At 37.3% G+C, this 22,891-nt stretch overlaps 2 protein-coding genes across 3 annotated transcripts in view; both read right to left on the bottom strand.

The window, feature by feature from the left end:
* Positions 1–6,894: 6,894 nt before the first annotated feature.
* LOC142358580 (CCR4-NOT transcription complex subunit 3-like) lies at positions 6,895–9,874 on the bottom strand. Its single transcript, XM_075410000.1, has one exon. It carries the CDS (start codon positions 9,700–9,702, stop codon positions 7,207–7,209), a length of 2,496 nt encoding a protein of 831 aa, XP_075266115.1. The 5' UTR covers positions 9,703–9,874; the 3' UTR covers positions 6,895–7,206.
* Positions 9,875–19,027: 9,153 nt separating this feature from the next.
* Positions 19,028–22,891, bottom strand: part of LOC142358579 (uncharacterized) — a 73,162-nt gene continuing 69,298 nt past the window's right edge. For both annotated transcript variants that reach the window (XM_075409998.1, XM_075409999.1), the window contains exon 9: positions 19,028–19,715. In XM_075409998.1, the coding sequence (XP_075266113.1) occupies positions 19,291–19,715 (425 nt within the window). In that variant the 3' untranslated portion in view covers positions 19,028–19,290. The remainder of the gene's footprint in view (positions 19,716–22,891) is intronic.

Raw genomic sequence — 22,891 nt, 5'->3', positions numbered from 1 at the left:
CAAAAACAGAAATTGGTCTTGAACACATTTTTGAATTAGGTATATCTAAAGGGATGAAATTTTGCCTTAAGGGTAAAAGCCTCAAGAGATTTAGTAATGAGTATATTTTTGTTTAGTTTGTTTGATTGCTTTAGTTTCTCAATTTTTTTTGATGAATTTGTTCGTGTTTTGGCTGCCATTGCTCAGTTGATCTGCTTGTCAGGTAGATTACTTCTAATTTTTTGATTCAATTCTTTGAATTTTATTTCAGGACTTGTCCTGTTATGTTTTTTTTACTTCGTCTAACAGATTTTTGTTTCGTCTTACCCTGACTTCTTGGAATAGACTTTTTCAATGACTTACCTCACTCAGAAAATGACTTCTGAACTCCCTCATGGAACTTTAAGTTTTATGAACATTTACTTGTTAAAGGTCAATAGTGTGCATCTAAGTAGTGCCAAACATATATGCCCTAATTCTTGATTATTAGAGTCTTGAGTTTTGGTTTTGAATATTAATTTTGCGATCTTCTCCGTTTGTGCCCCCAGATACAGCACGTGCCATTACATAGTAAGTCATTACGTAAAAATATTGCACGTGCATCTGAGGGGTGCAAATAATATGCGCCCACTAAGCTGAGGGGGCACAAACGGAAGAGATTCTAATTTTGAAAAGCCCTGTTAGGGCTTTCTCCGTATAGAGCTTATGTGTCTCATAAAAATGACAGTCCAAAGCTAACCCAAAAAGTCTAGTGGTCTATTAAAGGACTGGTGATCGATCTGTCTATCTAATCTCTCTTGAGCTGTTTCAATTGATGGAAGGCCCCAAGCGTCTTTCGCGGCTATTTTTCGGCAATCTGCCGGCTATGTTTGGATATGGGAAGGGTTTGTTACAAACCGGCAATCAACTTAAATGAGGTGAAAATTATCAAGTCGAAAACCAACTAAAAGAAAATCAAACGAAGGAGAATCAACTTAAAAGCTTCCCTTCCTTGACAACAGCCCCTATGGAAGCCTCGTCGGACTTCGGTCGAAGCCTCGTCGGACTTCGGGAACCGCGCAGGCAGAGTACGGAGCTTCTGAGTAGCGCAAACCTGATTTTCGTTCAAATAAAGGGGTTGCTAAAAGGTCCTGTTCCTAATGTGCAAGAAAAGATTAACGGCGTGAACGTCCCCTTCTCAAAATTTATAACTCAAGGATCATTTCAATTTTTTGATGTTTTTATGGTAACTATACGCGTCTTCGTTTTTTCGGGCAGCTTTTGGCAAAGAGGTTGAAAACTTTTACATCGAACAACGTTTTTGTGAACCTGCTGTCCCAGAACCCTGACTGTAATATCCAATCGTGCGTCGTCTTCACAGCTGGTAGTTTAACTTGCAAAGGACTCGCCTTGCAACGGCAGAAGAATCGACTCGATTTCAACATCAAATTAAATTTCTTCAAGCAGACTGGCGAGAGTCACGGATGTTGCTGTCTTAATTGGGTATAGCGGCCTCTGGGACAGTGAAGGGCATGAGCAACTTTGAATGACTCACCACACACAGTTGGACGCAAGCTTGGGGGGCTCCCAGACATAGCGAAGGACAATACAGTCTCTGAATTCAGACTTGACAAATTGAAGTTACATTTTTTCAATGGCATGGCATTACGCCAGCAGTAAACGCATTTTTCAGAGGCTAAATCGATTCAATTAAATTTGTCTGCATTCAAACAATTTCTGATGCTTGAATTTTTTCTCATTAATTTTCACTGATTTATCCTTTCTGATCCTCTCAATTTTTTAAAATTCTTCGGTCTCAATATTAGGTACAACCCCGAGTGACAGCGGCTCTGAAATGGTTTCCGACCTTTAATATTCGATCTTCAGGGCGAACGATGTTGAGTCCGCGATAGGTCTCGTCATAACTGGTGTTACATACAAGGTTAGTGATTAGATGATCATTGATAACTTTCTCAGCTTCTTCCAACAAGTCGAATGTGTCTGGGGCTGTCTCGACAGGAAAGTCAATTTATGTTGCACAGAGTTTGTCAAGCATTTGTATACATTTTGAGAGTCCGTTTTTGCGTGTTTTGCTAGTTATTGCAATATATGTAGATAGTTTTGCTTTTGATCTTCTATATATTGTCTGTAGGAGTCTACGTTTCCGTTTACAGATCCAAGGACGCTTGCTCCATCAATAATATCTACCTTTTTGCCTTTTAATAGTTTTTGCGTCATTGACGAACTCTGTTTTGGTGCCATCGAGTAAAATTGTCTTGTTAAATATTGTTTTGAGCTAGAGAAATTTTATGATCACTATCACTGCGTTTAGTGGATGACTTTTCGACTTCCTAATAAAACGTTTTTAAGAGACTGAAGAATAGATAATCATTTTCAGCCGTTTTTATATTCCATTTGGCTCAGTTTTTTGTTTTTAAACTGGTTAATTGCCCCTGAGCGAAGTTAGAAGAAGCTATTGAAAACGGGTATATTCTTGAGTGACTTTTTCTGGCTTGACTTTTTTGGTTTTGCTTGACGTAAATTACTCTTAGTGGGAAAGCTAAACCAAAAGCGATGCGATTGTAAGCTAGGAGATCATAAGTGCCTTTTAGTTGAGTAATAAGAGTATCGGTCCAATAAGAATATCGGAGTTTTGTTCTCCCATATAGAAAACTTTTTTTGCCACAACTGGCTCTGAATTAAATCGCCCCGCCTGTTGTTCGAGAGCAATTTTTCCGACATTAACCGTTTTTTTTGTTTCGAGGAAATATATTTTGATCGATGGAGCCTTAATTATTATATAACATTCTGAATTCGATATCACAAAGTTCTTGGGAGTCTAATAATGCGCTGCCTTTCAAGTGCATTTCAAGTTATTTTATGGATTTTGCCTTAATTTGTTTGTTTATGGATCTTTGAGCGGACCTTTCTTTCTTAAAACAATCAGTGTATATGGCAACGTCCTTTCGGCAATTCATGCCTTGAGGTAAGATAATTTTGTTTTAAAAAATTGTAAGCATACTAATACGAGCTGCTTTTGTCCATTTTTAACGTTCCTCCAAATATATTTATGGAAAATTTATTAATTTTTGAACCTGGCGAGCCTTGAACTCCTTAATTCTTAAATTCTTCGGTTCGGTATTGCATTATGCTAAGAAGATGAACGATCTTCTGCATTGAACTGGTTATTGGGAAGATAATAGTTTTAAGAAACTTTCTTACAAACTTTGCTTTAAAGGTAATTAACTTTGTGAAGGGGGTTGATGTGGAGGAGGGTGAAATTTTGTCATTATTGATGTTTTATGAGCAAAATGGGCCATTTAGATTCTTAACATTTCGTAGGATAACAGATAGATCTCATAAACGCAATTCAGTTCTTTCACGTTGCCTCTATCTGTGTCTAACATTTAAGAAAACCGTCTGTTGGCCGAAAAGGCAGTTATTGTAATGAGGAACAATGATTTTCAGGCAAATTTACGCTTTGGCCCTTTAAATTGATATTGAAGGCGTACTAAAAAAGCCGGAAAATGTATATTATTTTTTAAACACTTTTGTGGAGTTTCTCGATCAATAGTATTAGTTTTTCGATTGCCAGAAACGCCCACAGACTAGAGAAGATTAGTCCAAACAGCAATTTTCAAATTCAGAAGAGTCGGGTAAAAATACAATTTTACGTAATTTGGATAAAGAATAGTAATGGACAAACTGTCTGAAGATGAAGTAACAATATAAATTTCAAAGATATTTGAAAAACATTTTTAAAAAATGAAGGAAAAAACTTGGAAAGTTATAATTTAAAGCTTCATTTCAAAATCTCTAAAATTCCTGGGCAAAACTTAAAATTGTGTCATTCATAAGCTGGCTAAAATATGTTCATTGAAAGATACAAGGATAGTTTTGAGTCAAAGTTGGCTGAGTCTACTGGTCTTGTCAAACCACTGTATTATGACTTGCTTACAGTAACATTTTTCTCATGACGCGGTAAAAAATAAAATGTCGGATCTAATCTGTTTCCCCTCCACTCCCCAAAAATAGCAAAATAAATGGGCAGAGAAACAAGTATGATAATTATTCGAAGTAAAAAAAATGACCCCGCGGCACTAAAACAAAAGTTCTCTCGCTTAACATGGCTTGTTAACTACCCTTTCAAACTTGTTGAAAACCAGTACTTCCTCTTCAACAGGACCTAAATAATGGCCTCAAATTACTTTTCAAAGCAATAAAACATAAACCGGCTAACGTCTGGCAAATTGATCTCAAGCGACAGATGGTTAAAATTTAATTCAGCGGCTGTGGCCTACACATTTTTTATGGGTGCAAAAACTTCCAACATATCAGGGAAGGATTCGAACCCCCGGCCTCCGGTATCCTCGACAGAACCATTACGCACTCTGCTACAATGACTTTTGATTTTAGCAACAAACTTTACCTCGGGGAGAGCAATTACGATCACAAGCGTGAAAAAGTTAATTGAGAAGTCAAAGGATGTTCTGAAACAAAGGCTCGAAAACTCTCAAGCAAAAATTTTGCATTAAAAAACCCTAAGTGAGAAATTCGAACCCCCGAACTCATTACGACGATTCAAAAACAGGCGGTAGAGTATCGTAACCGACTCGAAGCGTCATGCAAAAAAAAATAATTAACACTACATATTGCATAAATGTCAAGAAAAAACCAAAGCAATATTTAGTTAGGTAGGGTTTAGGTAGGCGTAGAGAAGGGGGAGGTTGTCCGTGGGGTGGTAAGATTAAGTTAGTGAGGGGGGGGGGGTTTGTTGGCAAGAGGTACATATGTGGCCAGAATGATTGGGCGTGGGGGGAGGAGGTAATGCAGGGGTTCGATAGGTAGGTCTTTGTTCTTTAGTCTATATAGATAGGAGGGAGGGACTTATATGTGATCAGTTCTCAAAATGACCTTCTCAACTTGAATAATACCAGCAGTTCCTAATTACTATTTATTACAAACTAAGCTACTATTCAATTCCAATGTTCGAAAATAGAAGTCAACTTTCAAAAACAGAGGTAAATGATCGAAACGAGAAAGTGTACAAAAGGAGAAAACCGAGAAACGAAAAAGGAACAAAGTTTTTTGCTTGAATAATATCTCACAAAATGATAAAGGCTGCTTCCCCTCAATTACTCTGAGACAACCCGTTAAAACTTTTCATTTAGGAGACTACTAGATGATACATGCTAGAATGAGGAAAATATGTACACATTTTAAAAAACTTGTTCTTGTTAAAAATCAATATAAAGTTTAAAAAACAAATACAGTTCATTATTTAGCATGTAATGCTCGGACAACTACGTAGCCATCTTCCTTTGGAAACAGTGAAATATATTGAAAAAGGTCAAAACATTCTTAAAATTGCACAAGTGAATCTTGTTTACAGAATTCCAGAGACTCTACATCAGAAATTAATTGAATTATTAATAGAAGGAAATCCCTGAAGGTGCAAAAAAACATAGCTGGCAGATTGCCAGAAAATAGCCGCAATAGCTTCGTAGATCTGCAGTCTCAAAAATCAGTAAAAAAGACAGACCAAATAAAAAAATTCGTCTTTTCATTGAAGGCTGATATGTTATATTTTGATTTAAAATCTGTATAAGTTTTTGCTGCCTCTATTAACTGCTCTCAAATAACCTTCATTTAGAGTGACACACACCCATTTGACCTTATCTCTTTGAATTTAAGTAAATAAAAGTCAATTTCAAAGTGAGGTAGTCATTTTTGTGTGAGGTTAAGTCAAGTGTGACCAAAAATTTAATCACGCGAATGAACAAAACATAGCAGGACAAGTCCTGACGAACAATTCAAAGAATTTTCATTGACTAAACAGAAAACTAGACCTAGAACAGACTATGAATGGATTGGGAAAACCATTTAGAAAAAAATCCAATCCAAAAAATCGAAAAAACAGTAAAAATCAAAGTGGAATTGCCGAATGTGAACAAAAAACCACTAGCGAGAAAGCGAATTTTTGTTCAAACACCGTTTTCTCACTCTACTTTAAAATTAGAGCGAAAAAAGTTAACGCCGCAAAATCACTCGTTTTTTCGCTCCATTTCCTGTTTCCGCGTGACCAAAATCGCTACTCCAATTTGACTTCAAAAATCATGAAAATGTGTGAACAGATCTTAAAAAAAGACAGCGCCCCAATACAATTCAAATTCTTTGAATTGTAAAAATTCTTTGAATTGTAAAAAAACTCGCTCCACTAAGAGCGAAAAATGACGTCACACACGCACTTCAGTTGAAATTGCATGAAAGAATGAACAAAAAGCAGATTTGAAGTGATTGTTACGTCATTTGGTCGCAACAAAAATTTTGACGACGAAAATAAAAAACATAGCAGGACAAGTCCTGACACAGAGGACAAGTCCTGACTCAGATTTGAAGTTCTTGTGAGGTCATATGGTTGTAACAAAAATCGCGACGACGAAATAAAAAAACCAAGAGAAGGCCAATAATAGCCCCAGCTATCGCTGTGCGGCTATTAATAATTCTAGTAATTAAAACCAAATAAAAATACAGAAAAATTGGGCAAAAACTGCTAAAATCGAATTAGCATGTGCACAATTTTATAAAAACAAAAAACTCACACGTTAGAATGAGGTGTTCAATGCATTAATTATCAAAGCGAAGTTTCATATGCTCTGATTTTTGAAAAAAATGTCCTCTTAAAGATCCAAAAATTAAGAAATCACCGAAATTAAGCCAAAAATTTTCTAACATGAGAAATGTGCCCATTTTACTCTTGAAACGCATTGCTAGGCACTCAAGGGCGTAAAAGTCACTCGAAAAGTCAAAATTGTCAAGCGAAAATGTTGCATTAAAAAAGACACAGCACTCACGTCTTGAAAATTTCTTAGTCACACTAACACTTTACATACTTGACCTTACTTCATATGTCAGGTTTTGCTAGATAAAAAGCAATGAATTGAAAGATAATTTATTCGAAGTTGCTTTTTTGCTATTAATTGATCAATCAATCAGCTCATTAACAAGAATGAGTAACAACAAAGCAGTAAAGGACTGACCGACACTTGAGGACTAAATCACTCATCACAGTCTAGACTAGTTTTTGGCTAGTAGTTTACATCACAACCAGCAAACGAAAAGCCACCATTTAGTTATGCTTTTCATGCTTCTCCGTCTGTCGGTATGTTGGCATCGCTAGCTGAACAGAGAGAGATCAATAAACTAGCTGGCCAACAGGAGGAAGGGTAAGGGTATGTGAGTTAGGAGTTACTTCAGATCCCTGTCTTCCAGGAATCGGTACTCGAATGTGAAGCCTTCTTTGCGTCGTTGGGTCCACTTCTCATAGTCGAAGTAGATGTAGCTTCCCATTTCACAGTCGTCCGTGATTTGCTTAGGCTCCTCGTGTCTCTGGAACCACATCATGTACTTGGTATGGAATCGCCACGACTGTTTCTTGAGCGCTTTTGCTGCCAGATACTGTGCTTCCGTGCCCTCAAGGTAGTAAAATATGAAGAACAGCGTCTCGGTGGCCAGTCGCTCGAAGAAATCAACCGTGTCCGAATTGGGCAAGGGTTCTTTGGGGTAGTAGTTGGGCGTAGGGCAAGGATTTCGGGGCAGGTACGGCCGAAGCCTCTCTGAGTCACTCGCATGGGGGAGGTGTTCAAATGCTGCCTCCAGCATGTTCTGTTGGTAGACGTGTTCTTTGCCCAGTTTAACCGGTCCTAAAGGTGCGACTCCCAGAAGGGGTGGAATGTTGGTCTCTGTCCTGTATTGTTCGTCCTGTCGCCGAAGAGTTTCCAGGTAAGCTGTATCTGGAACGACGCTCATATTGCCAATGGAGTCTTTAATATCACCGGGACTCAAACCACTAGGCGTCTCGGCAGAAGAATAGGAACTCTTTTCGGCTGCCGTCGTTCCAGTGGTGGTAGACCCCGAAGACAAATTTAATGGCATTGCGCTACCAGACGAAAATGGAAACGAGTTTATTGCGGTGTTTCCATCTCCCCCATGCGAAATAGCACTTGCTGCTCCTGAGGCGCTATTATGTGGGAAGTTGTACGATCCACCATGTTGGAATCCAGATTTCAACTCTTTGTTCAGAGTACTGTCGCCATAACTGTGGCCACCAGAAAGTTGGGTCTGATAGGAGCTGAATGTGCTTGCTGGAACACTGCCTGCTGTGTTGTTGCTAGCAGCAGTTGCGAAGGACATTTCCGACTCTAGGTTTGACATTGTGGACCCGCCAGTTGAAGCCGCCAAGTTGTCAACATCTGAGGAGCCCGTGGAAAACTGTGAGCTTAATGAGGGCGCCATTTGAAACCCTGGCTGCACGTTGCCACTTGATATACTTCCAAATGCATCAATACCCGTTCCATTGGATTCTGCAACACCCTCAGCCGCAGTTTGGGGTGTTGCGCCCCTCTCACTGCTTGCAGACGATGTTGTTTTACTCATACCCGATGTTGTCGAAGCGAACAATGTAGGCGTCACAGTTGACGTTCTCGCTGCGGCTGACAAGAAATCGTTGCTGTTACCTTGCGACCCAGCAGCATTCGTGTTTGAACTGGCAACTGCTGAATAACCAGTTCCCGCGGCGACCATACTGGAACTTTTACTGTTTGGTGTGGTAGGTGGCTGGGTACCCCCAGGAAATTGTGTTTGCTGTGAAGGTGCGGAGCTAAATAATTTGTTGAGATTGGCGGGACCTACGCTTTGGATTGACGTAGTAATTGCACCTGGACTTGTGGGCGCAGCTGTAGTTGTGGTGACTGTGGGTTTGACAGCAGTTGGTTTTTGGATGCTGCTGCTGGTTGAGATGTTGCTTGAGGCCGAACTGTTTGAGGTGTTGTGAGGCGTGACATTAACAGTGGCTGGAGACGCTGTGGTTGTTTTGTTGTTAGATTGATTACTGCTCGAGGGAAATGACATGGCTGATGAAGATGAACCCTTCCGTGGTGACGGACTAGTTATTTGTGAGCTCACAGCACTTTCATCATCATCGTTTTTCGACGAATTTGAGATGCCGCTTCCAAAGTTTTCACCTGATGCTGGAATTGAGTCGGGCGTTATTTCAAAATCGAAGGTCTCAAAAACACACTCATCTTCGACAAAATCAGGCTCCCTACTTCTCTCTATGTAATCTTTGAGCGTGTCTTCGATATTTCGAACGTCATCTGGTTCAACAGAATCGTTCTCCAACATTCGCTTTAGCATCTCCATTTTGGTAATGTAGAACCTGTGCTTAGTTATTCGTCCGCCTAGTTCTTCAACTTTCTCTGCTTTGTCTTTATCTTTCTTCTTATTAGTCCGAGATTTCAGCTGTTCAACTTCGGCTTCGAACTGTTCGACCTCCAAGTTAAGTTGGTCGACCATTTCTGACAAACATTCCGACATTTCCTCCTTGGCTTGTTCTCTGGGATCTACTTTAGCCTCTTTGCCGAGACCTTCTTTGCTGTATGCTTTGGTCTTTGTGTCCCGTTCCATGACTTTGAACCTCTCCATGTGTGTTTCTATCAGTTTCCTCGCCTCCATAAGAGGTCGTTTGTCCTTGATGTCATTGGACTGCATCCAGGTTTTGATCTGATCTCTCAGTCGCTGCAGCTTCTTGATCTCTTTCTTCAGGTCTGCCTCGAACTTCTCTTTCTGGTTGGTGTTGGTCGCGTTCTGCACCTTCTGCCAGATCTCATCGAAGTCTGCGGTGCCCTCGTGCACTCGCTTCAGACACCTATCGATTTCCGCCTGTAGCTTCCTCTTGTCGCCCATGATTACTGTCTGTGACTCTTTCAGATCTCTCCAAATTATAGCCCACCAACACCTCGCGTCACTTCCTTTGTTCTTTTGGATTGTCAGGGAAAGGGAAAAAGGGAAATTAACGCACAAACGCGGACAAAATCAATCTGAAAGAAGTAAGTACTCTTAAATAAAAATTTACATTTAATCAACGGTAATATGACACGGAAAAAAACTTAATGACAATTTGCTGTAGAATGCAGATAGTTGTTGTTTAAGATGAGTCACAGGCACCAACGTTTAAGAAAAATGTTGCTTAGATGAACGCTTAATAATCGCACCAGAGTTCATTTTAAATTTATAAGTGAATTTACATTTTATATACGTGAAAGAAAAGCCACACTGGTCGGGTTACCAGAAAATATCAGTGATAGATTTTGAAGAGCTGTACAATAAGAATTATCCACGCAGCCAACTCATTAAGAGAGCCAAGAAAGTCACGATAAAACCAAAAATCAGTTCAATACCCTTGAAAATGACGTCTAATAAAACAATTCTCTCAATTTCCGTTAACTAAAGACACGAAGAATTGAACAAAAACCTTGAGTACAGATATAGACTTCCGTCGGAATAGGCTGTATAGAGAAAACTAGCCGATTCAATAGTGTAATAGATTACTATTAGGCCACTTCCTTGGAGTCTTGAAGATTAGGCCACTTGCCGCCAATTGAGGATCACACAATTGAGAAGCTGCTTAAAGCTCATACCACGAAAGAATTAACAGGTTATACGTAACAACAGCGATCAAAATAACTGCAGGACTTAAACATGTCCAAGATTTTATGTGAGTGCGATTAACAAAAATCGAGCCGTCAATAAAACACAGAAGACAGAATAGAGATGAAATGACTGAATCGTGGAATTACTTTCAAATCCAGATGCGGCAGCTAAGCAAACAGAACTACAAGAGTATTGGGATCTTGATTTCATTAAAATAAGTTAACAAAACCGCGAAGTCACCAGCTTTCTGCGACTGCTTTCTAGACAAGTAGTCGCAAAGTACCAATGGAACGATGAAAATAAACAATACGTAACGGTCATCTAAATCTGATCTTTATGGTTTATCATGCTTCAATTTTTGATTTCGTTTGATTTCAGAAAATGACGCAATTCACTTTCGGTTATTTTGCAGAGGAACTGCTTTTTAAATGCGAACTGATTATTATATTATAGGATTCACAACTAATTGAAATCAGAGCAGCTAGTTATCAATTGCAAAACAAAAATCTTTTTCAAAACACTAATTCGGGCATGAGCTTCAGCTAAGGGGAGACGATTGCGCTGAAATGGTATAAACTCAATGAACATTCTCCTACCCAGAAATAATTTGATTCGAATCAGACAAGTTAACCAGCAAAAATTCAAATGTCTAGGTATTCAATCGCAGTTCTGCACCGCTAAGCCACTTCTGCAGAATTGTTAACATGGAATGTAAAGCATCCTGTATCCAATCGTTCCTGGAGACAAAATAGATAACGATACCGTCATCGATAACCATAACAATGGCAACATACACTCAAACGTTTAAATATAATCTTCATCTTTATTTGATGACAGCTAAAGAGGAGACCCAAGAGTGAGACCTGTGCAACTCCCATTTTCTCGTCCTTGTTTTAGAAAAACTATTCATAATCAAAACTTTTTGTGATCAGCCAGATAGGTAACCCTCGATAAAATTCAGAACATTATCTTTAAACATGAAAAATTTTAAGGATGCAGAGCAGGATGAAATTATCAATAATGTCAAAAGCAGCCGAAAGGTCAAGACCAATGTACAGTGAGCCCTCTAGAATGAGAAGAAAATCACTCGTAACTTTTAGAAGTACAGTCTCAATAGACAAGAACTTTCTGTAGGCACGTTGAAATTTGCCTAGAAACTCGTTTTCAAGGCGTACTCTAAATTGGACAAATATGGCTTTTTATATTAACTTCAATTACGCACCTCAAATTCGATATTGGACGATAACTTGAGAATATTCACAATCAAAGAAACAACCCACTGATAAGCAAAGAGTATCATTTTCGAGCAAATTACTCAAAAATGAATAGTGGAAACTTTTATTTTTGTCGGAATTATATGGTTGTGCTAGAGGAGGATAACGACATTGGTAGATCCGAAGAAGTGTACATTAGTGGTTCAAAGCCATCTAAGGATAGAAACGAAAATTTCCCCGTTAATTCTGTTGCCATTCTCCGACAAGGGAGCTTTAGGAAAAGATGAGATCATTAATATCCTCCACTTTTGACAAAAACGAATTGAAGTGCTCAGAAAACTAACTTTTTTCATAATCTTATGACAGCTGCTGTTCCTCTTTTTTTCCGAGAAGTGACTTAAGTATGGGAAATTGTTGAGGTGCACACTCTGAAGTGACAGCATTTCTAATATAGATCTCGCTTTCGAAGGAATGTGTCAAAATACAACTTAGTACTGTCATCGAATTCGGTCTTCAATTCTGAAGTTCGTTTGTTTCCAGAACAGACGTTCAAATTTGCGTGCACTTAGTTTCAGGATGCACTCTGTTTCTTGATAAAAAAAAAGAACGGCTGTGAGTTATTTCTTTTCAAAGGGCAGAAAATGAGTTCACTATTTCCTGTAGAAGGAGGTACGAATTCGAGACATAATTTACATTCAGTGTATTGTCAAAGTTTACACCCCGCAAAAATTTCTCAAGGAAGACATTAGCATCGATTTTCTTCAAGTTGATTTAATTACACTGATTTTGAGGTTTTTTGATTAAGTTTTTGTTTGAGCAAAACTGGTAACAGAGCGATCGGAAGTTAAGGAAACAAGATTTGACATCCAAGTCAATGTCAATGATTGTTAAGATATGATCAAGAAATACGCCACTCTTCTGCATTTTCAACTCAAGCTGAATTATAACTAACTCTTTAGAAAAAGCTCCAGATTCCTGTAGCATTGTTATTTATTGTCAGCAAAATAGTGACCTCACAAAGTGAGATAAGAAAGAAACTATCCTAGAAAAGTGGAAAAATAATAGTGCAGAATGTTGAAAAATCATTATCTGGCCGTAAGACGCAACAATGAAATCAATTCAAGACAGCTATATTTAATTTCAATTAAAGATAAGCACCATCAGAAGGTACTCTCACCAACAATACCAACAAAGCAAAGTACAACTGTGTAAGTACACAAAAAACCTCTAAAACAAATCAACGTCATCAATAATAGAAGGCTTTACCTCATAGCTTTGTAGATTTGCAGTTCCAAAAATAATAAAACAGACCGAAAAGAAATTCATCTTCTGATTAACTTCTCTCGAACGAAGTTCGTAGCAATTATTGTAAACGTGTTGGTCTTTTTATGCCAATTTTTCGCTTGACCATTTTGCGCTTTTCTTCTAGAATATTCTTCGGCTTCTCAAATGACTTTTTCACGCGTATTGTTCTTCATTTTTGAGTGATCTCTATTGGTCTCACTCATCGATTGCAGCATAGGAACATGAAGGGCCTGATAGCCGAGTTGGTAGTGCTTCTGGGTAGGGCGTGGGAGGTCAATGGTTCGAATTCCGGCGTGGTCAACCATTTTTGCACCCATAAAGAAAAATTTATCTAGGCTACAGCCCCTGAATTAAATCGCATCACCTGTCGTTCGGGAGCAATTCTTCCGACATTCGTCGGTTTATGTTTCATTGATTGCTGATATAAATTTTGATGAATATGTATCAACTATTGCTACATCGTGTCCGAACAAAACAGACCGACAAAATAGTCCCAAGAAAACAGACAAAACAGTCCCAGAAAAAATAGGCCCAAATAAAATATTGAAACAATTGTCAATATAATCTACCAACAATTAACAAACATAATCTATGAGTTACGCTTCCGAATGCTTTGGTTTTTATTTGAAAGGAATTAGGACTAAACCAAAAACTTGTTTCAAAATGCACTATTTGGCAAAAACTATGTAATTAGCTTAATATTTGTTTAAAGAAAAGCAATCCTATGAATAACTTAAGGGGTTTCTTTGTTAATTGGTGTGCATATGTTTGACTCTATATTTAATTCGGACGATTTTTTCTGGGACTGTTTTGTCTAATTTCTTGGGATTATGTCTGGGACTGTTTTGTCTGGGAACATTTTACTATTTGCGACTGTTTTATCCGGGACTAGTTTATCTGTTCACCTTGCTACATATATCAGCTGATCCCACATAACCCTCAGTTATAACGACACACACTCAGGTGACCTTATCTCCTTGAAATAAAGTAATGAAAAGTCCATTTGAGAGATAATAAATTTTTGAGAGCGACGTCTGGTCAAACTCACATCTGGTCAAAACTTAATCACGCGATTGAAAAGACCGCGAACCACTAAGAGTGAAAAATGACTTTGCGCATGCTACGCAACCAAAATTGCATGACCAAAAAGCAGATGTGAAGTGATAGTGTTCGCGATATCACATGGTTGTAACTCAAATCTTAGACGATATAAGAATAACACACGATAAATCCTGAATCACAATCCAAGGAATTGAATTATCTAAAGACCTAAACATCAAACCTTCACAGTCGATCACGCACAGGAACCTAAAGGCTCCGAAAAACACCAAAAACAATTTTTAAATTATTTTTCTCCAAAAACCAGTATTGTAAAAATTATCAATAATAACATTTTACCTAACAAATGACACTAACTAATCATCTTTATAATGCGTACAGCATACAACAACAAGAAAAAAAGTAAAAAGTTGGCAAAACTACTTTATAAGAAATTAGAATCATCAAAAATTAGTGGTCTCAATTTAAGAATAAACGCAAATACATGCTCAAGTTATCAACAACAGACCACACAACTGTACATTTTTAAAGAAAAAACGACATGCTTCATTTATTCCATTTGATAGAAAAAGACAAAAATATGACCTTATAAAAGCAAGAATCAAAAATTCACCAAAACCCTTCAAAACATGTTGTACATCAGTCAGCAAATCAAATAGCTAAAAACTCAATCCAGAAAGCGACCAATATAGCGCTGCACTAGATGGCAAATGAGAACTGCTATAGTTCAGACAAGGCAACACGAAAAACAAAACCTAGCCGAACTGAAAAATCCGATAAGAATTAAAAAAAAATAGAGTCAAAGTAATGAAAACCACTGCTATGAACTCAGGTCAATAATTAGATCCAATGGTATTGAAGATCTGTCATCAATTGTAATAATTGAAGTCAAAAATGTACAAACAGGTAAAACTCAATATTTCACTAATATTGTTTGAAAAACCAAGTGTCATAGAAACAATTAGCTATGAACTTAATTGGATTCACGCAAGCCTAAAGGACCTGTCATTAACGATACAAAAATCGAAAAAGCACCAATATTTTATTTCACCGAACAGTTTCAGAGCCATAAAAAGTATAATCCTCCTATTGAGGGATTCACGCAATTGCAAATAGGCGCAATTAGAACACATAAATCATATTAACAGCAGAGAAGAAATACTGAAAATAGAAGTCGAAATGACCGACAAAAGAAACTCCATCACTAAAACCGAATACTTATTATAACACCAATTTCTCAGTCCAATTTAAAGGCAGAAAATTTCCAAATACTGTACTTGACTAGCAGACCAAATGAATAATGCCAGCCAAGCCCACAAACATAGTTTCACAAAATTTAGAGACAAACAAAAACATACCCAGCAGATTGCCGGAAAATAGCCGCCGCTGATTCCCATAACTCTATTGGGATTGAAAGAAAAGAAAATTTCGACAATAATTAATTTTTGTATAAAAACATTTTTAAGTGCGATTTATTTTGATGTCATTTCGTAATTGAACATACTCCTGTCTCTCATGAGAACAAAGTTCAAGTACCGGGCATCTAAAAATGGGCTTTATGGGTTTATCCCGTTTCTATTTCTGACTTTAATTTTTTTATACTAACTCTCTTCTTTTTGAATTGCTTTGCTGAGCAGCTGCTATTTAAAAGGAATTTGAGCAGAATGACAAGAGTGAAACTAGCCTGGAGAAGTCAAAAATATTTCACCCAAAATGTCGAAAAAGCGGCAAAATGGGTAAAGCGCAAAAAAAAGTTCGACGAAGTAAAAAAAGGAGCGCTATAATAGCCGGCTGAGAAGATGAGGGCGGCTATTAAACAAGAGAACTGCTAAAATGCGTAAAGCTGATAACTTGAAAACGAACTTGATTCAACTGAAACATAGACATCGCGCATTCATAATCTTTTAAAGTTTATTGGCCTCCAAAAAAGAAAATCGCAAATCATAAAAATTTAGAAATTTCCTCAAAATCATTCCATTTTCTCTAGAAATTATCCAGTAATCGATTTTCAATCTAAAAAAAATCCATTGGCCCCTAAAGATCCAGAAATTCAAAAACAGACAAAAATTTTCAAAAATTTATAAAAACAAATTTTACTGGAAAGTCATAAATTCCGTGATACTTATATCTTAAGAACCATTTATTTGTCTCAAGAAACTATTCAGCAAGTGTCATGCCCATATTTCGTGCCTCAAAGTTACGTGATGTTTTTCCTTTAAATATCCATATAAAGTTCTATAATTTAGTTCATTCAGATAATTCTCAAGGCCTTATCTAGCCAGCATTTCCATCTAGGCCTGTAACCCCTTATTTGTTTATGTTTACTGAAAACTACCGTAGATTGACAGTTTACAGATAAACATATTAAGTACCTAAAAGCCTCAAAGTTTACTTTTTTAAGTTCCCTGAGAAAGAATTTGTATAATTGGAAAATAAGTTCATGAGAAAATATGTACTTGGTGAAGTAATTATTTTGATAAACTAGGTGCTAACACGGAAATTTTATATATACTTAACAAACATCAAGAGACGTACAAAAGCCGGAAATTGCCCAACTTGAAGATCAGTAAATATTTGCGAAGGACCAATACAACTAGAGGTACAGCCCTGCTGAACCTACGATCACCAGAACACCGGAGAACCAGCCTGCCAATCAGTTGATTATAATCTCTTGAAACTTTGCTAAAACTTGTAAAACTTCTTATTGATTATTGTTAATAAATTCTCGTTAAAATAATTGAAGATTGAACTGGAAAATCTTTATAAAACGCTAAGTTATAAAAGGCTTCCATAGACCTAAAATAACTCCGTGAAAACTATTAAAATACAAAGCAACTAGTGGATATATCATGCGTAAATGGCTATTACTAGCTAACATTATTCCGAATATATCCGCTAAAAATCGCACTATGACAAGCTAAAAATCTATAATAAGTCCTTGTACAATGCCAATAATTAAAGTTAATTACACTAAATATTAACCTCAATAACGCCACGAAGAACACTCTAAAAGTTAGTGCGTAACAGCAAGCTATGTTCAAGTCTTATCTAGTTTAATCGGCCCCCAAGGATCGAAAAATAAAAAACATAGCTGGCAGATTGCCAGAAAATATCCGCAATAGATTCGTAGATCGGCAGTCTAAAAAAATCAGTAAAAAAGACAGACCAAAAAAATTCGTCTTTTCATTGAAGGCTGATATGTTATATTTTGATTAAAAATCTGTATAAGTTATTGCTGCTTCTATTAGCTGATCTCAAATAACCTTCATTTAGATAGACACACACCCATTTGACCTTATCTCTTTGAATTAAAGTAAGTAAGTCAATTTCAAAGTCAGGAAGTCATTTTTAAGAGTGAGGTAAGTCAAGTGTTACCAAAATTTCAATCACGCGCATGAACAAAAAAACTCGCTCCACTAAGAGCAAAAAATGACGTCACACACGCAATTCAGTTGAAATTGCAGGAACGAATGAACAAAAAGTGGCTGTGACGTCATATGGTCGTAGCAAAAATCATGACAACGAAATAAAAAACATTGCAGGACAAGTCCTGACGTACAATTCAAAGAATTTTCATTGTCTAAACAGAAAACTAGTCCAAGAACGGACTATGAATGGATTGGGAAAACCATTTGGAAAAAAAGCCGATCCAAAAAATTGAAACAGTAAAAAATCAGAGTGAAATTGCCGCATGTGAACAAAAAACCACTACCGAGAAACCGAATTTTTGTTCAAACACCGTTTTCTCACTCTACTTTAAAATTAGAGCGAAAAAAATTCACGCCGCAAAACCACTCGCTTTTTTGCTCCACTTCCTGTTTCGGCGTGACTAAAATCACTACTCCAATTGGACTTCAAAAATCATGAAAATGTGTGAACAGATCTTAAAAAAAAAGAAAGCGCCCCAATACAATTCAAATTCTTTGAATTGTAAAAAACCAAGAGAAGGCCAATAATAGCCCCAGCTATCGCTGTGCGGCTATTAAACAATGACTAAGTTTCAAATAATTTTTTTAAAAAGCAAAATTTATCGAAAGCCAAATTAAAGCATGCGGCAAAAACCTCGATAACTAAAATTATGTTTTCTGATTCAATTTTAAAAGGTGAATTCAAAGCCCTAAAACTAATTCAAGGCTCTTTCGCTCCCTTTACATCTTAAAGAACATCGCCCTAATACAATTTTATTGCTTAGAAGAAAATTGAAGTGTAAGAAACAAAGAGGCCGCCAATAATAGCTCACTCAGCTATCTCTTTCACCACTTCATAGAACAACTTTCGATAAATCAACGTTAATTCGAAATCTTTCTTCCTTTATTGAATGCAGGTAGGCTAAGAATCCAAACAATGACGACGGAATAGAGCTCAAGCGACAGTCTGGGAAGTGGAAGAGTACGGAGCACCGCCTTCATTAGGCAGCTTCGTATGATTTTATATGTTTACTATAGGCTACTAAAAATTTTCAAATTGTAAAATGAATACATGTTAGTCGCACTTTAAAAATTCTAAATGAGAGCAATTTAGATCACGGAAAACCAGAACGTGAAACGCGAGGACTGGTCAATCATGTCATTTCAGTCCGGCAAAAAATTGTCCAAAAACGAAGACAATACCTACAATAACTGCAACAAACTTTTTCTGAGAGAACTGAAAACTTGAGTCAAACAGATCGGAAAAAAAGTATACCTCATTTCGAAAGTTTTCGAATGGGGGTATAATTACTTCCGGTTTCGCTAAACTAATAACCCTGTGACGCTGGCTGACCTTTGTTCAAAGAACAGCTGACGTATTTTCAAATCATTCATTCATTCCCCTAAATCCACATTCTTTGATTTAATAGAACTAACTATTCGTTAAAAACCAATTGATTTCTTCAATCGAGCAATGGAAATTTTTGGTGTAGATAAAGGTTCATGCCAGGCAAAACAAAATAGCAGGACCCTCATGGTTGCCGTCAACACGTTCTTTTCCAATCATTTTTCTTAAGTTCAGTGAGGGAAAACTAAGGAGACAATAGCTAAATTCTAATAACAATTATCCAATATTTATAAATGCAAGCATGCATTAAGATGCAAATATATATTACAAAATATGATGACGAGCTTAGACACTTATTGACATTCAGTGCTGATTAAATTTCAAGGACAAAACATCGTGTGAATATGTGAATTTCACGTAACCAAACCGCAAGACAACTTAAGTGGGCATAACTAGTAAGGGGATACCAATAAATAGCGAAGAGCCACAATGAAACAAGATTCGCGAGTCACCAATTAGGCGACATTTCCTCAGATGAAAAAGTATTGTCCAGATCTCCTACTCCTTCCTCTCCGGACAATGATGAGGAGCTACCAAACGTCTCTTCCTCTTCACAATTGTTGGTCCCGGAAGACGACAATGACTTGTTATTGTCGAGAAAGTTGAGGTTGAGTTTGAGATTATCAGTCATGATGCTCTTCATTAGTTCTTTTTGTTCCAAGTCAGTCCCGTAATCTTCTTCCTCATCCTCATACTCTATATCAACTGTTGTTTCATCAAAAGATTGACGCCTGTCTGCTTTTGAGAAGGTGGACTGAGATTCTGTTTTTGAGTTGAACGAGAATGTTTGAATTTTAGAGCTTATATTGTCACTTTTCAAATCAGCGTCTGAGTTTAGGTTCTCTAAGTTGGTGCAGTCGTTTGAATCAAGTTCTAAAACAAATGAAAATTGCCAGAAAAAAAACAATGATCGATTCTTGTAACGTCTATTGGGATCTTAAAAAATGTATCAAACAGAACCAACTAACATAGGCAAATTGCTCTCGCGTGGGAATACCTTTGGCTGCAGTTGGCTTAAGCCAGGAGAACTGCACTGAAACTTAACCAGAGCTCGTTAAGTTTGTCGCGTTTTTGAAGACCAACGATTAAATCGGTCTGACGAAAAATTGAAGGGAAAAAATGCATTGAAACATTAAACAGGACCCAAAATGTAGCAAACTTTGACAGTGTTTGAGAGCAATTAAGATGTTCAACAAACACCAGTTGTCGTTATTAATTGTGTTGTTATTGACACGTTGTTATCTCAGTTGGTACTACCAACTATGGTTAACGTAAGAGAAATTGCACTCGAACGATAAACAGATCCGAAAAAATCTTAAACTGACTGTGTGGCCAAATCTTTTACGCGAATGAATAAAATCGCTCCAATAATGACGTCACGCTCAAAACTCAGTCAAAATTGCCATGAGTGAATGAATATACATAAAATGACTCCAATCGGACGGATTGCTCTCGAACAATTGTCGAACTGATGTAATTTAGAGGGGGGTACAAGATACATAAATGGGTGCAAAATTTTTCGACAAGGCTGTGGTTCGATCCCTCAATCTCCATTAACTAATAGAATATACGGAATATGTACGGTAATCCCTCAAAACCGTTTTTATTTTAGCAAAAGACGTAATTTCTGAATGAGATTTCTGAATTTCAATCACTCAAAAACGTCAAAAAGTCTCGTGATAAAGTCACCCGAGACTTGAAATCGAAAGAATGTTCTAGAAGAAAACGGTCGAGCGAATATTCTGCATCAAAAAACATACAAAAATTGCTTCAAACTTTGTTCGAAAGCCATTAAAAAACAAAATTGAGGACAGTGTTACGTCAAAGAGTTATAGGAAAATTGACGACGGAATAAAAAAAGAGCAAGACAAGCCGTAAATTCTAATTCAAAGAATTGAACGGAGCTGACAAATGAATATAATCCTGCTTTGAAGAACCAATTTTGATAGCAAAAAATCATGTAAAATACGTACATCAAAGCAAACATTACAAAGACTGGAATTATTTCCATTCTTGGTTTAGAACAATAGGGTTGTCACAATGATTCGGTCAAATAAAATTACCCTACAAAAAAATTAGACAGCAAATGCCAGCTTCGTAGGAAACCACAGAGACAAAGTGACAGGATATCGCAAGACAAATAGTAAAAATTTTCTAAGGGCCTAAAAATAAGTGGCGTCAAAGCCATTTAGGCACGAAACCAATGCATGAAACTTTTAACGCCTGTAACGCTACCTGTTTATCCCGTTTTTGAGGGAGAAAAGTGAAATGGATAAGATGGAAAATCAGTCAAGCGAAAAATCGCATAAAAAACTAAATGACTCATATATTGCTACAAAATTCATTTGAGAGCAATTAATCAACTCACGTCGGGCGAATTGCTCTCGAACGACTACCGGGGAGGGGTCAATAAGTTCGCTACGCGGCTACAAATGAGGTCTTCATTAGGGGGTTAATATAGACAACTATTACGACTAGAAGTGAGCGGACCCAATTTTGTCGCACGGCAAAATTGTAAAGCGAAAAAAAGTTTGACGAAGTAAAAAAAAAATACGAGCGCAATAATAGCCGGCTGAGAAGATGAGGGCGGCTATTAAAAAAGATTTTAAATTTTGATCAGGAATCTGTATAACTTATTGCTGTTTCTATTAGCTGCTCTTAAATACCCTTCAATTGGAGTGATATACACCTACTTGACCTTATCTCTTTGAATTAAAGTAAAGAAAAGCCAATTTTAGAGGGAGGAAGTCATTTTTGAGAGTGAGGTAAGTCACGTATGACCAGAAACAATCACGCAAATGAACAAAAAACTCGCTCCACTAAGAGCGAAAAATGATGTCACGCACGCAATTCAGTTGAAATTAACAACCAAAAAACACGGAATCCCGAATTTCAAATTAGGCCTGAATGATGAATTCTTGATAGCTTTGCACCACTGACCTTCAACTACACTGACACTGTATTTTCTCCGTTTGTTCAACCCTCCTCCCCCCCCCCCCCCCCCGCCCAGCTTAGTGGGTGTAGAATAATTGCACCCTCACCCCCACCCCAATCCCCCCTCCTCAAACGCATGTGCCATATTTTTACATTATGCTTTATTTTAGTGAGTGTATAACGTACTCGTGGGAGCACAAACGGAGAAGATCCCCGACAAAATATTCTCGATTGAGTTGGTGAAAGAATGAGTGTCTGCTTTTACGCCAAACAACTGAATATTAAAAACGAAAAAACAGCTAGAAGACTCCGGAATCGGTTCGAAAAACCTGGTCATGCGTTGCCCCAGGCAGTAAGGCGTTCTGTTTTTCATTAGTGTCTTCTCGCACACCGAGAGCTGCCTTTAAGTAATACTTATCTAAGCTCCTGCATTTTTCTAACTCTTTAAAAAGAATCATCTGTCAATAACTATTGAAGAGTTTAGAGTTCGAGATCTAGTTTTAAATTTATTGTCGGTGCATGATGTGCCACAAGCACTACATGCACGCCCAGAAAAATATTGATCAAGAATATGCAAGATTCTAGAAAACGACTCACTGACGACTATGCAAAATGACTCACGTCGGTCTTCTATCTACTTGGATCTTCTATCTTTAACACTCCTACATGTTATTGCTTCAAAGCGATAGCCTTAGAAAAAGAGCACTCATTTCAAATTCTGTATTATAAAGTTTGAATTTTTCAAAAGTTTGGATCTGCATATAACTGCAACAAAAAGGCCGTTATTACCTCAGGAGAGTCATGAGATGGCAAATAAATTTGTTTAAAATCAAATACGAAAAATGTGAACTACTTTGGAGAAAAGCAAAATACTTCCAATTTCTGAAAAGAAATCAACCAAAATTTTGTTTTTCTGAAATATTGAAAAAATGCCCTAAACACACTTCCGAGAACCAGCCTGCAACACAAAGGTATTATTCTCTCTTAACCCTTATGAGCAATGTCATCAAAATCAAACAAACGAAGACGATCAAAAACAGAAAAAATTGGGCAATAGAGTGGTTCTCTATCGAAAACGTTACTAAAAGATTTTAACTCGCACGGCCGTCTCCTGG

This window comes from Convolutriloba macropyga, chromosome 2 (genome assembly GCF_964194025.1).
Source record: "Convolutriloba macropyga chromosome 2, txConMacr16.3, whole genome shotgun sequence".
Taxonomy (NCBI): Eukaryota; Metazoa; Xenacoelomorpha; order Acoela; family Convolutidae; genus Convolutriloba; species Convolutriloba macropyga.
Note: the sequence above shows the minus strand (reverse complement) of the source record. Positions and strands in the feature narration are given on the sequence as shown.